General features: G+C 58.1%; 1 protein-coding gene across 1 annotated transcript; it reads right to left on the reverse strand.

Moving 5' to 3' along the window:
* Positions 1 to 453: 453 nt before the first annotated feature.
* Positions 454 to 7,575, reverse strand: SCN2B (sodium voltage-gated channel beta subunit 2). The gene is made up of 4 exons (XM_062198382.1): positions 7,499 to 7,575; positions 1,544 to 1,710; positions 1,118 to 1,328; positions 454 to 653 (listed from the first exon to the last, which is right to left on the reverse strand). Exons 1-4 carry the CDS (start codon positions 7,566 to 7,568, stop codon positions 454 to 456), a joined length of 648 nt encoding a protein of 215 aa, XP_062054366.1. The 5' UTR covers positions 7,569 to 7,575.
* Positions 7,576 to 17,270: the final 9,695 nt, after the last annotated feature.

Here is a 17,270-nt window from a genome sequence, read left to right on the forward strand (position 1 = left end):
GGCTCGTATCCAGGTTGGCTGCCGGCCCTGGCTTCCCTTCAGTGCCCGGCGAATGCACAGTCATCCTTTCACACGCTCCCCCCGCCCCCAAAATGATAAGAACCCGTCGTCACCTCCAAGCCTGATGGAGCTGTCAGGGCTGGGAGCAGCCGGAGGGGGCAGGCCCCGCAGCCCCCGCCCCAGCCTCTCCTCGGGAGCCTCCTACATGCAGGTCGGAGCCCCTCTGTCGTCTCCCCAGGGCCCACACATCCCAGATGCCACGGCAGGTTTCTCGGATGGAAGAGAGGTGGTCACTCTTGGGGCAGGGTGGGGGATAGGAAGTGAGGGGTTCGGGAGGCCCCAGGTCAGCCCTGTGGCCTAGTTCACACCAAGAGAGGGCAGGCAAGGTCACACGGTACAGGGCAGAGAGTGGCAGGGGCGGGACACGGGGAAGGGCTGCCGGCCGGCCGCCTGTTACTTGGTGCCATCGTCCGCATTGGCCTCGCCGTCCGTCTTGGCCTCTTCCTCTGTTTTCAGGTCATCCGTGCTCAGTTTCTGCTCTTTTTTCCTCCTCACGCACTTGACGACCATCAGCACCAAGATGACCACAGCCAGGAAGCCCCCCACGGAGGCCCCCACGATCACGGCCACCGTGGAGTCCCGCTCAGGGGGCTCTGCGGGAGGACAGGAAGCAGACCCGCTGAGCACCAGGGCCGCCCCCCCCCCCAGCAGTGGGTGCAGAGGGCCCTGACTGTGCACCCCCTCCACGGCCAGGGCTGTCATCAAAGCCGAAAGTCCAGCCAGGCACGTGTGTGACAGGGGCTGTAGGAACATGGTCTTTGAGGTCAGGCAGACTGGAACCCGCACCCGGCCTCCCTAACCTCGCTTTCCTTATCTGGAAGCCAGAGAGCAAAACCTCCCCGTGCTCCTAAGGTTGCTTGTGAGGATGGAACGAGAGAGCGACACAGGGACTAACCCACAAGTGAGATGGCATGAGTGTCCAGTGAATGAGAGTGGCCATTGTTAGATCATGGTCAAGGTCACTACAAGGACGCTCTGAGGCAGGCCACAGGGGAAGAGAACAGACGCCTCCCCCCCCCCCGGCGCCCCCAGCTGCTCCGCCCCCCAGCCACCTCACCTTCCATGAGGACCCTCAGGCTGATCTTGCCGTGGCCACGGTGGCGGTCGGGCGGGTTCATCACGTAGCAGTTGTAGGTGCCCTCGTCCTCCGGCTGCACGTTCCTGAGCATCACGGACACGTCGTACTTGCTGGGGTTGCCGGAGAACTCCACGCGGTCCCGGAACCGCTCCAGCCTCAGGTTGATGATCTTCATGCGAAACTGCAGGAACTGGGGGCAGAGGACAAGGGGGCACTGGACAGTGAGCCAGGAGCCCCAAGGAGAGCCCGCCCGAGCTCCTGGGAAGACAGGAAGCTCCCTCCAGGAGGGCCACCCGGGTGTGCCCAACGCCTGGTGGCAAAGCCCCCTGGAGAAACAGCACCCCCACCTCCAGCCCACCTGCAGTGCCCTCAGGGGAGGGCAGCGGGGAGGCTCCCAGGACTCACCATCTCCTCGGAGCAGTTGCCACACTCCTGGTAGGTCCAGTTCAGGGAGAACTGCTTGTGGTTCACTGTGTAGCAGGAGTTGAAGGTGCAGGACAGGCGGGCATCAGAGCCATTGAGCACGTTCAGGATGGTGGGGACCGACACCTCCATGCTCCGCCCTGGTGGCACTGCAGACAAAGCCACCAGCTGTGAGGCAGGGCCAGCTGGGTTCCTGACAGCTGCCCTTCTCAGGGGGTGGGGAGACAAGCAAAGCATCAAGGGCAGCAGATGCAGTGTTGGGGGAGGGAGAGAAGTGGGTGGGACTGGTCTGTCATTTCAGAGCAACCAACAGCCGCGCACCTTGACCGGGACCACCGTGGGGCCACCCCTCCACCTGCCCCAGTCCTGCCAGCACCACTGGCCAGCTGAGGACCACCGACACTGTGCCTGCCTCAGTCTCCCCCTTCTCCTCCACCACTGACTGCCACCAGCCACCTTTGCCGGGCAAAGCCCTTCCAGCTGAGGCTGCAGGCAGCCAAGGCCTTGCCCTCCACATCCCAGAGCCTGAACAAAGCAGGGGTCCCAGCCCAGCCCCTCATCCTCTCTGGGCAGGACGAGGGAAGCGCCACCATCCAGGCACCAGGCACAGGAGTCCCTGTGGGAGGCGTCCGGCCCGCAGCCAGCTCAGCAAGGAGCAGGTCCAGGCTGCTGCGAGGGCAGGAAGCAGGTGGGCAGTGCAGTCTGTGGCGTCCAGGTGTCCGACTTGGGCCAGGAGACCTGAGTTCCGGGGCTGGGTGAGGCCTTGTGAGCCGGGCGGTCTGCGATGAGGGCCTGAGGGGAGGGGGAGCCGCCATTCTCAGGATGGCGTAACGGCTCCTGATGTGCGGTGGCCTTCAGCGCCCCTAGTCTGCCAGTGCTGAAAAACGTGCTCCCCAGGAGTCTCTGTCTACAGAGGACAGGCTCCGTGCAGCTCCGAGCACTCGCCCGCTCGCCTCCCCAGTGAGTCTAGGTCCTGGGGGCACCGCTGTGAGCAGGCCAGGCAGGGTCACGGCGCTGGGCAGTGAGCAGGCCAGGCAGGGTCACGGCACCAGGCAGCGGGCAGTGAGCGGGCCGGGCAGGGTCACGGCACCAGGCAGCGGGCAGTGAGCAGGCCGGGCAGGGTCATGGCACCAGGCAGCAGGCAGTGGGCAGGCCGGGCAGGGTCACGGCGCTGGGCAGCGGGCAGTGAGCAGGCCGGGCAGGGTCATGGCACCAGGCAGTGGGCAGTGGGCAGGCCGGGCAGCAGGCAGTGAGCAGGCTGGGCAGGGTCATGGCATCAGGTAGCGGGCAGTGGGCAGGCCGGGCAGGGTCATGGCACCAGGCAGTGGGCAGTGAGCAGGCCGGGCAGGGTCACAGTGCCGGGCAGTGGGCAGTGAGCAGTGAGCAGGGTGGACAGGGTCATGGCACCAGGCAGCGGGCAGTGAGCAGGACAGGGTCACGGAGCCGGGCAGTGGGCAGTGAGCAGGACAGGGTCACAGAGCCGGGCAGTGGGCAGACATGGTGTCGTCGCAGGCAGTGCACAGCATGGGCCCTGCACGGCAAACCCAGGCAGCCCCTGACAGCAGTCAAGGTGCCAGACCGTTACAGCAAGCCCATTTCCAGGACATCAGCATTGAGGGCTGGAATACGCTTTGCACGTGTGCAGCAGGTGCAGAAAAGGGCTCATTTGGGGCCAGCGGGGAGGCCTGCAGGTGCGGGAGAGGGGTTGGTCTCCCCCCTCACCGCCCTGCCCAGTCCTCTGATAGGCCTGGGCTGGGGGAGGGGCTGACAAGAAGCTGTCGAGTCAACATCAGAGCTGCTGATGTGGGAAGCACCTGGGGATCCGATGAGACTGGGGTTCACTCCCAGCCCCAGCCGTGCCGGGCGGGGCGAGCGTGGGCACGCAGCTTTTACCTCTCCAGGTCCCGGACACCCACCTCCCAGCTGTGCGATGCTAACGACAGCTGACATAAGCAGTAAGGGCTCTGCAAAGTGAGCTGTCGTTACCCCACATCCTCCTCATAAGCAGCAAGGGCTCCTGGGGGAGTCTCCCTGGCCCTTCCAGTCAGCCCCTCGGGATTCCCCCGGAGCTGTCCATCCTCTCCTCCTCACCACCATTTTGATGCACAAAGGCGCTGAGCCCCACCTGGAAGCAGCAGCCCCGCAGCTCGCAAGCATGGAAGGAAACAGGGGTCTGCCCCAAGCATGAGCGTCCTTCGGCCCTGTCCATCCTCTGCTGGGTGACCAGGGCAGGTGCAGGACTTAAGAACAAAGGACGCTCAGCACTGCTGGCCCAGAGCTCCAGCCCTGTGCATCTCAGCTGCGGGCTCAGGGATGCCAGGTGTGCCTGCCAGTGCTCCTGGGGGGAGTGGCACCCGGGGAGGCTGGGTGATCCCCTGCCTGGGAGAACAGAGCCTGCACTTCTAGATCCGTGCCGAACACCAGGGCCCAGCGCCAGGCAAGGGGGAGGTGTGCACGAGTGCCTGCACTGCCCCCACTCTGCAGAGGCAGAGAAATCTGAGGCGAGGAGCTGCGGGGAGCCTGTCCCCAATTTACCTCCTACCCCACCGTCTGCCACCTACCAGAGTCCCTGACCACCAAGTAAGTGCCCTCTCACCCCAGCCCCGGGCTGCACTCGGGATTAGAATCTGGGCCCCTCCCACCCTGAAGGAGCCAGCACCTGCCGAGTGGGAGGGCAGAGTAGCAGGGGCGGGGTGGGTGGGGGAGCTTTTCTGGCTGGCGGGAGGGGCAGACGGAAAGGCGTATTGCAGGCTGCGCGCACATCGCAACCGACAGCAGGGCCTCTGCAGAAGCACCGAGCGGAACCGTGCGCCCTCTAGTGGTCACAGAGCTCAATCGTCGGGTACCAAGCGCCGAGAGAGAAAGGGGCAAAGGTGGTCACTCCATCGGGGCAAGCCAGAGCTGGCGGAAATCTCAGGAGGTGTCCACTTAGTCCCCATCGTTTTACCAGTGCGGAAGGAGAGGCCGCGAGAAAGATACACAGAGAACAAGGGCAAGGTGAGGCCACGATCGTGGCTCCAGGCCCCCCGATCCAAGCCTGCACTTCAGCTGGGCCTCTGCCAACTCCCAGAGGCTCTAGGCTGAAGGGCCCAGGGCCTCCTGCCAGCTGAGAACCTCATTAAAGACAAAACCAAAGGCTCAAGGTCAGACCTGGGAAGGAAATCCTGATATCTGGATGACCTCTGCTGCTTGGGGCAAAGTAGCCACACGTACAACCAGGGCTGCAGAAGACTCCAAGGCAAGGCCGGCGCCCACGTGGGGTTGCCAGCGTGCCAGGTGCTGGTGAGGTGCCCCACGCTTGCCACCTCCTCTGTACACCTGTGGTCACTTTCTGGATGAAAGTGCAGGAAGCAGTCCAGGTTCACCGCTTGAAAGAGCCACATGTAGGGTTTGAGCCCAGGCTGCCTGGCTCAGACAAGGGTCAGGGCTGGATGGGGATGAGGCTGCCCTTCCAAGGCGCCCCAGAGAACCAGTCTCCTTCCATCTACAAGGCAGGTGCAGCCCTGTAACTTCCAGCTGCGGGCAGCTTGGCCAGCAGGGAGTGGTCCTGTTTAAAGGACCCTCCATCCAGAGACCCTACCCTCCTCACAGCTGTCCTACTCCGGACCACAGCTCATCCCCGGCTCTGCTACCACAGCTCCCAGAAAGGAAGTGACGATCAACCGGGGCAGTGAGGAAGCAGCTTCTGCTCTTAGATCCTGAACAAACATCACCATGCCTGGGCCCCTCCAGGCACATCAGGCCTCCCAGGCCCCACATCATCTATGGTTCTAACTGACCCATCTCACAGACATCATGAAAATGTGTTCATCGGGCAAATGCTATCTCCTGCAGGTGCTCAAAGGCAATTCTCACCGTGCCTCTGTCCAACCCTGCAGTAGCAACTCAGGAGCTAGGTTTGTTTTCACCTTGGTGGCAGACCATATCTAAGCAGAGACCCAGTACAGGTGAGTGGGATGTGCTGTCCCACCTGTGCCGCCTTCCCATTCAGACCACCTCTGTCCAGGGTCTCCCTGCCCAGTCCAGTCTATCCTCCACACAGCCCGGAGCAACCTGGCCTTGTCATTCCTCCCCTGCAAACCCCTCCCCATGGCTCCCTGTTGCAGTCAGACCCAAGTCCAGCTCCTGCACACAGCTTCCAAGCCCTTGGCCAGATGGGGCCAAGCTGCAGACTCATCACCTGCCAGCTCCCATCCTGTCTTTCACATGCCTTGGAGGCAGAATGGTATGGTATGGTATGGTATGGTATGGTATGGTATGGTATGGTGGCCAAGACCAGGGATCCAGAGCCCTGATCTGATCTTAGGCAAGACAATCAACTTTCTGGCACCTCAGTTTCCTCATCTGTAACATGGGGACCATGACAGACCCCCCTCACAAGGCCGTTGTGAGGATTAAAGCTCAGTAGTTAGCTGCTATTGGCATTGGCATTGCTCCTGTTATCACAGCGCGTGCACCTGCTGCACTGGTTTTTGTATCTGAGTCCTTCAAGAGGCTCTGGGGAACGGATTCTTACTCATCTTGGTGTCGCTGGCACCCAGCATAGCATGTGGCACACACAGTGGGCACTCAGTAAAAGTCCACTGCGGGAAGGGAAGACATTCTCCCCTCCATCTCTGGATGCCTTCCCCCTGCAGTGGTCAAGTGCACTTGGTCAGACTCAGGCTAAGAGTGCTCTTACTGCCGCATGCAGTACCACGTCTTGAACAATGGGGGCGGTAGAGTCCAGCGTTGAAGAGACAGTACTGAAGTTGGACGTGCGGGAGAGTGGGGCTCTCCACCGCCCATAGGCTATATCACGTGCCTTCTTGGGCAAGTTACTCAAGTCCTCTGTGCCTCTCTGTTTCTTTCCTGTACCAGAAGTGCAGTAATAGCCAGATAGGCGGCGCCCGGGCCAGGGAGAGGAGCTCACGAATCCTGGCCATGGTGGGGCCCCTGCTGCGCACAGATCACAGACGGGCCAGGCGTGGGTCTTTCCCGGTCCTCCACGGCACGCCCAAAGCTCAGAGGGCTTGAGAAACTTGCCTGTGGTCATTAGGGAAATGGCAAAGGTGGCTTTCACTCAAGTCCCACTCCCAGCTCATGCTCTTTCCCCGGCAAGAGCTGCCCCAACGTCCCTGCTGTGCCCTCGGCCGCTGAGCAGCTCAGCAAAGCTAAGAGGCCTTCTCTTGCAGGTAGCCCACTTGCCCAGGGCCCAGCACGTCACGTCACGCCGCAGAGAGACGGAGCCTCTATGAAGGGGAGCACTGGCCCGGACAGTCCTTGGACTTGACCCTGGGGCGCTGCACCATCGATGGGTAGGTGTAGGAGCACGCGGGTTAGTTAGTAGACCTGCATGTAACTTCCCTGCCCACCTGCCCACCTGCCCACCAGCAAGTCCATGAGTGGCCCCACTCTGGTCCACTTGACAGCAGCCCCTGCTGCCTCTTCCGTTCTCTTAAATCCCCCACCTGACTCTCTCTCCGTTCCACCTGGCCCGCACCGGCCATGCCTTCCCCATCCCCTTCTCCGGCAGGCACAGGTCTCCTCCCCACCAAGAGACCATCCCTGGAGCCTGCCTCCCACCTTCTCCCGCACACACGTCAGGGGGATGGATTTGCGGGAAGCAGACCGAGCCTCAACTTCCTGCCCCCAGCTCTCCTGCACTTTCCACCAGATTCCAGTGATCAAGGTTTGCAAAAGAAGCCCCTGGTAGGAGCACAAAGTCCTAGGACCCCACATTGCAGCAGCTGCCCAAAAAAAAAAAAAAAAAAAAAAAAAATCCACCCTCTGCCCCACCCCCACACAGGTCCACTTCAGGGAAATCCAAGCAGCCCCTAGCAACACTTCGTAGCCCGGGCCACTTCCCCTCAAGGACAGGGGAGAGAGAGGTCCCCTGGCCCGCCCCCTCCCTGCTCTCTGAACCCCCGAGAGCATGCAGCCGGGGCTCTAACTTACCCAGAGAGAACATGAGAGTGAGCCCCGTGAGGCTGAAGGCAGGGCGAGGTAGCCAGGCATCTCTGTGCATTTTCAGACACAGCTATTAGTCAGGTGGGCTGCGGGAGGGGGCGGTTGGGGGGCGGAGGACCACAAGGGAGGGAGGGGTGGCGGGAGGCTACGGAGACTGCACGGATGCACTTCAAAGACACAGACAACATTGAGGAGGCTTTATTTCCATCTCTCTAATATGGCCGGCTCGGATGCTGCTGCTAAAAAGAGAGCGAGGGAGTGTGAAAGGAAGAGAGGGGAAAGGGGGGATGGAGTAAATGTTGTGGTTAGTGGATTTTCAAAGGCGGGTGGGAGGGCATAAAAGAGTCTTTTTGAAAAGGCTGAGGTTCTCCGAGCTCTTCAGCCTTGAAAAACAGGAACCCGAGCAAGTGCTGCCCCTCCGCCTCCCTGGGGTGAGTGCCGGGTTCTGGAAGCGCTGGCTCAGAGGAACCTGTTATCCCAACTCGGCTCTGGGGTGGGGGTCATCTTCGTGGTGCTTGAAAACATCCCCAAAACAGCCAAAAGGGAAATGCTTGCTTCTGTGCTGTTTGGTGAGGGTTCAGGGTTTGGGGCACCACTTCCTCACTGTCCAACATTTCCATGGCAAGCAGAGCATGGCGAAGGAGGCGGATGCCGAAACAGCGAAGAGATTTTACCTTCAAACATAACGGGAACCTTTGGCAAATCCTTATCCACATGAAGCAGCAGGGAAAACAAGACATTTTTGAGCCAATTGGGAAAACTTCACTGAGTTTTAGAGTGGTTCTCGAGCAGCCTGCTGAGTGTGATTGCAGGAAAAAAAAGAAAAAGTCTGGGGAGCCTTTTTATTGCCCAGGGCAACTTTGGGTGTTTATAACATCGTTCAGGGGTCCCGCAAAGTCATCCACAAACAAATGAGCCTGCTGCAGACTTACTGAATTTCACGTCCCAGCTCAATGCGCCCACCCCAGGTTTAACCACTGGAGTGTTGGTGGTGACAGGATATACTCAGATGTGCTGTAAAATATTCCAGGAGTGGGGAAAGGGGCGGGAGAAGCAAGGCCAGACACTGTTGAAGCCGACTGGTGATGGGCGGGCAGGGCTTTGGTGCAAGCTTTGGTGAAGGAGGAGGGAGGATGGGTTAAAGTCACCAGGAGGAGGACTGAGGGGAGGTGGACCCAGGTGGCCCTGTGCAGAGAAGGTGACCACAGCCTCGCCGGGAGCAGGCCAGGGTGGAACCCGAGCTCTCTGGCATGTATTTACTTATTTATTTGAAAGGCAGAGTTACACAGAGAGAGGGAAAGACCCAGAGAGATATCTTCCATCCGTTGGTTCACTTCCCAGATAGCTCCAACAACCAGCACCGGGCCAGGCTGAAGCCAGGAGCCAGGAGCTTCTTCTAGGTCTCCCACGTGGGTACAGGGGCCCAAGCACTTGTTCCATCTTCCGCTGCTTTCCCAGGTGCATTAGCAGGGAGCTGGATCAGAAGTGGAGCAGCCAGGACTCGAACCAGCACTCATATGCTTTGCTTGCATCTCAGGTGGCAGCTGAACCCACCACACCACAATGCTCGCCTCTCAGTTTCATCTGAACCTTGGGATAGATGATTAGTTTTATTCCTTTTGCTTTCTTATTTTTTTTAAGATGTATTCATTTTATTAGAAAGGCAGAGTTATAGAGAGAAGGAGACACAGATAGAGAGATCGTCCATCTGTTGGTTCACTTCCTAAAAGGTCACAATGGTTAGGGCTAGGTCAGGCTGGAAACCAGGAGCCAGGAGCTTCCTCCAGGTCTCCCATGTGGATGGCAGGGCCCAGGCACTTGGACCATCTTCTGCTGCTTTTCCCGGACCATTAGCAGGGAGTTGGATCGAAAGTGGACACAGCCGCCCATGCTGTGTCTCCACAGGAGGGGAACATGGAACCAACCCTGGGGTTGCTTAGAGAGGCACAGGGAAGGGAAGGCTGGGGGGACAACAGAAAAGAACAGGCCAAGGGGCCTGGCTCAGAGCAGCCGCCAACTGCCCAGGAGCACAGCTGAATGAATTAACGAATCTGGAGAGGCAATGGGGGAAGGAGGTGACATCTCACTGAGGCCTCTGGGAAGGAGCACAGGGGGCCAGGGCCGGAGGCAGAGCTTCCCATGGCAGAGAGATGGGTCCACGGGCCCTCTGTGCTAGTCCATGCTGGATTGTGCAGATGCTGTCCCTGTCCCTTCAGCAGGGTCTGGCCCGGGCCAGCGGTCCACAGAGCACCCAGTCCCTTGGAGGGAATTTCAGGTGAGAGGGGAGAGGCAGCCTGCAGGGAGAAGTGGCCTCCATCGGCCGCTGCTGGAGCCCAGCCCCAGCTCGCTCCAGCCCCAGGCCTCCTCTGTGTCAGTGGCTCACAGGTGGACCCGGAGAGACAGCTGGCACCAGCCTGGCCTCGGCTCCCAGCGGCAGCCAGCCCTGCCAAGGCCCCTTCTGCCGCACAGACACTTGTCAGCCCAGCCCCACTGCCAGAGATTTTTGGTTTGACGTAGCCGGCCTCTTCCTTTTTCTGCACGCAGCAGAGGGGGCCCAGAGACTGAAGGGATGCTGCTTACCTGGCTCATTTGCGCTCACACTGAGGCCAGAAGCTTCTATTTTGAGGAACTGAAGCAAGAAATGGACCCAGGAGTTCTGCTTCCGTACAGAATCTGGCTGTGAGGAAGTAGGGATCCGGACCTGGGATGGCTTTGTCCAACACAGCCCTCCGGCACCAGCTGTCAGGGCAGAGGCCCCCGGTGGAGGGTGGACGGTGGCAGGGGAGATGGTGGGCGGGCAGGGGGCATGCCAGGGCCTCTGCAGAGCACCCTGGGGCCTCCGAAAGAGTAAACCTTCCTTAGGATCGAGTCAAAGCTTGGCAAGCAGGCAGCCAAAGCTGGCTGAGCAGAGCGGAGTCACCAGGATCCAGGACAGGCTGTCTGGGGAGGAAGCCCTGTGGTTCTGGCATTTCGGGGTCATTCATCACCAAGCTGTTACTGGGCATCACTCAATTACCTACCCTGCTGGGATCAGCAGTGCTACAAATAATTCAAAAGCAGTAGTTTTCTTCTGCCTTCCAGCCTCATTTCTCAAAGCGTGGTTCCCTGTCCAGTGTCACCTGCGTCACCTGGGAGCTCATTAGACATGCGAGTCACTGGCTCCACCACAAGTTCACTTCCCAGATGGCCACAATGACCCAGGCTGAGCCAGGCTGAAACCAGGGGCCAGGAACTCCATGCAAGACTCCCATGCAGGTGCAGGGGCTCAAGCACTCGGGCCATCTTCCACTGCTTTCCCCCGAGCATCAGTAGGGAGCTGGCTCAGAATCGGCACCACCAGGACTTGATTCAATGTGGGATGCCAGTTGCAACACAGGGCCCCAGAGTCTACAATTTTTTGAAGATTTTATTTATTTATTTGACAGATAGAGTTACAGACAGTGAGAGAGAGAAAGAGAAAGGTCTTCCTTCCGTTAGTTCACTCCCCAAATGGCCACAATGGCCAGAGCTGTGCCGATCCGAAGCCAGGAGCCAGGTGCCTCCTCCCAGTCTCCCATGTGGGTGCAGGGGCCCAAGCACTTGAGCCATCCTCTACTGTTATCCCGGGCCACAGCAGAGAGCTGGACTGGAAGAGGAGCAACCGGGACTAGAACCAGCGCCCATACGGGATGCCAGTGCCGCAGGAGGAGGATTAACCTATTGCGCCATGGCACTGGGCTCCAGAGTCTACATTCTTAATAAGATCTCCAGGGAATCCTTGAGCAGATTAAAGTTTGAGAAGCACTGCCTTCAACTCGTATTAAGGGGTTTGCACCTCACAAGCAAGGACTGGGGAGAGGGGTAAGTAGAAAAAAGCCTCAGGCTAAATGATGTCCTCGAGGGTCCGCAGAGCACGCCTGGCACTGCTCATGGGTTGACTGGTAGGGGTTCAGTCCACCTCTCTTCTCTCTTCTCAGCCCTCTGCCACCAGGCCAGGTCCCTCTGACTCCGCACACCCTCCAGGTCTCCATGACTTTGCCTTTGCAGTTCCTTCTTTTAGGAATGCCCCTTGCCAAGTCTCTCCCTCAACAAACTTAAATAATCCCCATCCCTTATCGCCAGAGGGATCGCCGCAAGTCCCCAGTGGACGCAGACACCGTGACAGCGACGTCAGCAGTCTACCTGCTAACCCAGCCGGCTCCTGCATGACCAACAGAGGGGCAGCGCACACAGCACGCATGTGCTGGGCAGAGGGCTGATTCTCGCCCTGAGTGGGACAGAGGACCGTGTCTTCAGACTACTCAGTGCGGCGTGCAGTTGAGAATTTAAGAATTGTTACCTCTGGAATTTGCCGTGTGATATTTTCAACACACGATTGGGGGCGACTGGAACTATAAAAACTGAAGCTATGCCCATGTGCAGCCGCCTGTATCTGGTTGATGATCCTGGAGTTCTAAACAGTGGGTTAGGACTGGGGGGGCCCAGACATGAATGACAGACAGCTCGCCTTTAAGGGCTCCCATTCCACCCAGGGAGATAACTGTGCAAACTCACAACACAGCAGGGCGAGTGCAGGCCCATGTGCAGGACACCTTGTGTCGTTCAGCCTCTGTGCTGAGAGAGCGTGGTCATTATTTGTTTTTTTTTTTTTTTAATCTTTTTTTTTTTTTTACTTTCTTTTGACAGGCAGAGTGGACAGTGAGAGAGACAGAGAGAAAGGTCTTCCTTTTGCCGTTGGTTCACCCTCCAATGGCCGCCGTGGCTGGCGCGCTGCGGCCAGCGCACTGCGCTGATCCGAAGCCAGGAGCCAGGTGCTTCTCCTGGTCTCCCAGGCGGGTGCAGGGCCCAAGCACTTGGGCCATCCTCCACTGCACTCCCGGGCCATAGCAGAGAGCTGGACTGGAAGAGGAGCAACCGGGATAGAATCCGGTGCCCCGACCGGGACTAGAACCCAGTGTGCCAGCGCCGCTAGGCAGAGGATTAGCCTGTTGAGCCACGGCGCCGGCCTCATTATTTGTTTACACACTGGACCTCCCTAACAGAACTGTAGCTCTTAAGGACAGCTCTCCAGCGTCTTCTGAGAGTGCTCTGGGCCTCTGCTGATCCCCAAGGGGATGAGAATGCGGGTGGGCGTGTCTCTCACACCTCCGGGGAAGGGGCAGATACTCCATCAGCCTGACCCTCCCCAGCCAAGGTTGGTAGAGCAGGTCCATTAGCTCCCTCCACCCTCTAGGAAGTGCATTCTTTAAAAATAAATAAATAAATAACAAGTATCTCACAGTTTAATTGCTGTATGCATGTATCAGTAGCAATTATTAATGCATGAAAAGAGGACTCAGCACAATTCCACAAGACACTGCAGGAGGAAAAGGGATTGACGTAGATCAGCAGCACCCTAGGGTCTTGGGAGGTGCCGTTCCTGGGGCCACTGGGCCTCTAATTCTTGGTGGAGGCCGTCTGGTTCCTGGAAGGGGCATGCCCAATTGGCAGGTGCATGGGTGGTCTCATACCAGGCGGAGGAGGAGCCATAATGCCTGGAGGTGGGGCTGCTCTGTGGGACTCCCCAGTGCTGGTGGGTCCTGCGCTGGGGCTCCAACAATGTTCGTGATAGCAGCAACAGCAGCGGCTTTGTCTGCCCTGTGGAGCCATTCCCTGCTGTGCCAGCCCCCAACTCCTTGGACAAACGGGGCCTGCCAATCCAGCAGGAGCCTGGAGAGTTAGACCCCAGCTGATCCTCCTCTGGCAGCCGCTCACCCCAGAGCCTCCTGTGGCGCCAGCACGTGGAACCCAAGCAACACCAGTGCCTTTGGGTAGTGGACCCCTCCACAGTCGTGGACACCCAGTTCTCCCCACACAGGATACCACACCCAAACCCCGCTTTTCTCCATGCTCTGCTTGCCCCACACGCTTCAACTTTGCCTTCCCAAGCTCATCACCATCACAGAGGATCCAGCTCACACACTTGTCAAAAGCCGGGAAGGGGCCAAGGAAGACCGGGCTGTCTTGTGGGGCACATCTCATTCTACAGCAGACGCGTGCAGCATCTTGCTACTCTCGCCCACGGTCATGACTGTTGTTCCCCCGAATCCAATGTCCAAAATCCCAGGACCCCTAGGACCTACGGAAAGGCGATAGAGAAATGCCTGGAGCAGGTTCTCCTAGAAACCAGGCGAGCTGGGGCAGAGGCTTCACAGACAGCCTTGTTTGGGCTCGGAATTCTGCTATCTTGATATTCGAACTCTGCTTTAACCAGCTGGTGGCGTCTCAGCTAAGAATGCCCACCTCAGTTCCCCCAGGAAATCCACCAGTTTCCCCGGAAATCCACTGCGCGTACTTGGGGCCGCTGCGTCTTGGGTCCGACTTGACCCTGTTGGCTGTTCAGTGAAGCCGCCCTCCCACGTTTGACAGACTTCCACTTCTGGCATGTGCCGCTCCGTGGCCGCCTCGGGTGCTGATGTAGGCAGGCATACAGGATAAAATTGATCAGGTTTGTGAGCTGGAAGACCACGCCCCTGTGTGACCTCATGCCCCTACCTGGCCACACCTGTGTATCCACCAGCCAATCAGGTTCATTAAGCACTCCCTTTTGGAAGTGGATTAAAAGCCTGGGACACAGTGTGCCTGGCCCTTTTCATTTCCTGGCCTTTTGCCAGTGTGGGGCCGTGCTGCCCTGCACCTCCAGGGTGTGTGGCCTTCGGGCCACCTGCCCCATGCTTCCTGGCCTGCATGCTCCTCTACATGGCTGGCTCCTGGAACTCAGTATGAACCCAGATTTACCCCTCCTTTAGACAGGGCTCTCGCTCTCCTTTGCACCTTTGTCACTGAATAAAAGCTTAACACGTATCATGCTGCCTCATTCATTTGTGCCGGTATTCAGAATTCTTCTCTGGATATTAGGCAAGAACCCATGCAGGCTTATTAATATGGGGAATTTATTAACAAGCACATGGTGATATGGTATGCACCCATATTCCGATATCAGTGCCAGTGATCCCAACGATAGCGGCTGCCTGCAGCCCCACAGTCCTGAATGGTTTTGCCCTCGGGGGCCTCCAGACCCCCACACGGGATTCCAGACTGCAGCTGCCACCCTATGCAAGCACAAGAGGGGGCTGCTGAAAATCTCTAGGAAATCTGTTCTACAGGGACTGTCCCACGTGAGGAGAGATGCTGCACAGGTCCCGGGCAAGGTCTGAAACAGGAGCGCTAAGAGCATAAGCTCTCGGGGAAGAGGGGAGCAGCACGGTGGCACAGCAGTTACGCCTCCACCTGCAACACCAGCATCCCATATGAGTGCCGGTTTGAGTTCCAGCTGCTGCACTTCCAATTCTATTGCACCTGGGAAAACAGCAGACAATGGCCAAGTACCTGGGCCCCTGCACCCACATTAGACCTTGATGGCGTTCTAGGCTCCTGGCCATTGCAGCCATTTAGGGAGAGATATCTCTCTGTCTCTGTCTCTCTCTGTGTGTGTCTCCCTTCCTCCCTCCCTCTCTCTCTCTAAATCTGCCTTTCAAATAAATAAATACATCTTTAAGGGAAAAAAGCTCTCTGGGAGAAAATAAGGTATCACACCCATGACACAATTAGAAGACAATGGAGAGAAAGTCTGATCAAACAGAGACAAGAAGGAAGGTGTGAGAAATAGGAAGAGGAGACCAGGCAGGCAGGCGGGACACAAAAGGGCCCTGGTGTGGGCAGGCAAGAAGGGAAAGGGTACCCCGGGCAAGAAGGCACGGAGCGCAAAGGCTCGGCCACCGGAGGGAGCAGACACAGGGGCAGAAGGGCAGGGTAACCCCAAGCAAACAGCAGCAGATGCAGGACAGAGTTCATGCCATGGACATCCTGGGACAGCTGCGCCTCCCTGTTCCTGCCACTTACGAAACCAGCAGGGTCTTGGGTCTGTGAGAAAGCCCTAAGTCCCCGGATGTTTGGATGCAGAAGAGCTGTGTCAGAGCTGGGTTTTGCAGAAGTGGTCATGGCTTGCCTGAGCTCGCTGAGCAGCCGGTCAGAAGGTCAGTGGCCCCAAGAAGCCGGCTTGGGCTCACTCAGTGATAAGGTCAGAAGCTAACTCACAAGCTAGGGCTCCTCAGGTCTAAGACCCTGGGCTACTGCAGGCTCAGCACCACCTGCTCTGAGCAGACTCCACACACACACACACACACACACACCACAGCTGGTGTTTATAAATGCAAACTGTCAATGCAGACACTCCCAGGGACCAGGGAACAGACAGCAGGTGGCAACAAGGAACAAAAGATCAAAGGGCCGGCAGCCTGGAAGGAGGCTCATCCGCCCCCACCTCGCACCCCCCCCCCCCCCCCCAGTGCACAGGCAGCTGTTTGCAAGGCCATGAGCTGGGTTCTGAAGCTGCTGAGTGCTCCACTGTTCTCGGGGTGACTGCACCCCCTCCACCCCGGAGCTGCTTTCTCTTGGCAAAGGCCTTTGAAGATGGGAGCATCTGGTGTCCTGGGGACCTAAAATGCTGCAAACTCAAGTAACAAAACTGTTTGCAAAGGATCTATGCCAAGGAGATCCAACAGGCTCAGCCTCCAGCAGCCTCCCCGGGCCACACAAGGGCCTTGCCTATCTTCAGCATCTCTCCCTCTCTCCCTCTCTCCTTCTCCCTCTTATATTACTAAGCCCGGACAGCCAGACTGGCTGGCAGGACAGAGGTAAAAGAACCAGTTCCCGAGGGACAAGAGTTTCAACGATAACCCCCAAGGGGGAAAGTCCCTTTGAGGGGGACGGAGCACTCAGACCAGGCACTGCCCCTACGCCACCGCATTTAACCATTGCACAAAGATCCTATGAATCTCCTTTTCGTGTTTGGATGGTCTCCAACTTCTGGCTGTTCGATTTAGGACTTCTCTCCTCTACAGTGATGTGAAAGAAACCACACTTGGAGCTCGGATCTCTTCCAGGGCTAGCGCTATGCAGCACATGCCGGGCAGAGCAGCGGCTGCACCCCAAGCAGCCCCACGGTCACGAGAGGACACCACCCACCCTCTACGGTGAGCTGTGCGGCTGAGTGAGGATGCTTGGTGGGTTGGGATGGTAAATGCATTTTGACTTAGAATATTTTTTAGCTTAACATGGGTTTCTTGGGACATAACCCCAAGTCGAAAAGCATCTGTATAGAAGAAACAGGGCTGGAGAATTTGAGTAAACTGCGATGTTGAAGAGTTAAGAGACGGAGCCGGGATTGGACCAGAACGACTGGACCTTGGAGCCAATTCTGTGTGTTGTCCATCTTCACGTTCCTGGGCTGAAGAGACAACTGCAAGGTCACGAGACAGCAAGCAACAGCTATTTTTCTTCGTCTGGTTTTTTTTTTGTTTGTTTGTTTGTTTGTTTTTTAAGGCAGAGAGAGAGAAAATCTTTTATCGGCTGGTTCACTTCCAAAATGTCTGCAACAACTGGAGCTGGGCCAGGCTGAAGCCAGGAGCTTCATCCGGGTCTCCGAGATGGGTGGCAGGGACCCAGGTAGCTGGGTCATCATCTGCTGGCTTCCTAGTGCACTAGCAGGAAGCTGGGTCAGGAGCAGAGGAGCCAGGACTCCTCAGGCACTCTGACGTGGGATGCAGGCGTCCCAAACAGTGGCTGAACCACTGCATCTCCGCCCCAAGCAGGCGTCTCTCAGGGCCCGTGTGAGGCTATGTTGACTTGAGGAAAGTTAGTATTTGACAGTGTGGACTTCTGCCTGGAACCCTGGCTCCACACAGGTGTGTAAGAGGATGGATTGTGGGGGAGGAAGGCCTCCCCTTCCTCCTCCTCCTCC

This window comes from Lepus europaeus, chromosome 7, assembly GCF_033115175.1.
Source record: "Lepus europaeus isolate LE1 chromosome 7, mLepTim1.pri, whole genome shotgun sequence".
NCBI classification, from domain to species: Eukaryota; Metazoa; Chordata; class Mammalia; order Lagomorpha; family Leporidae; genus Lepus; species Lepus europaeus.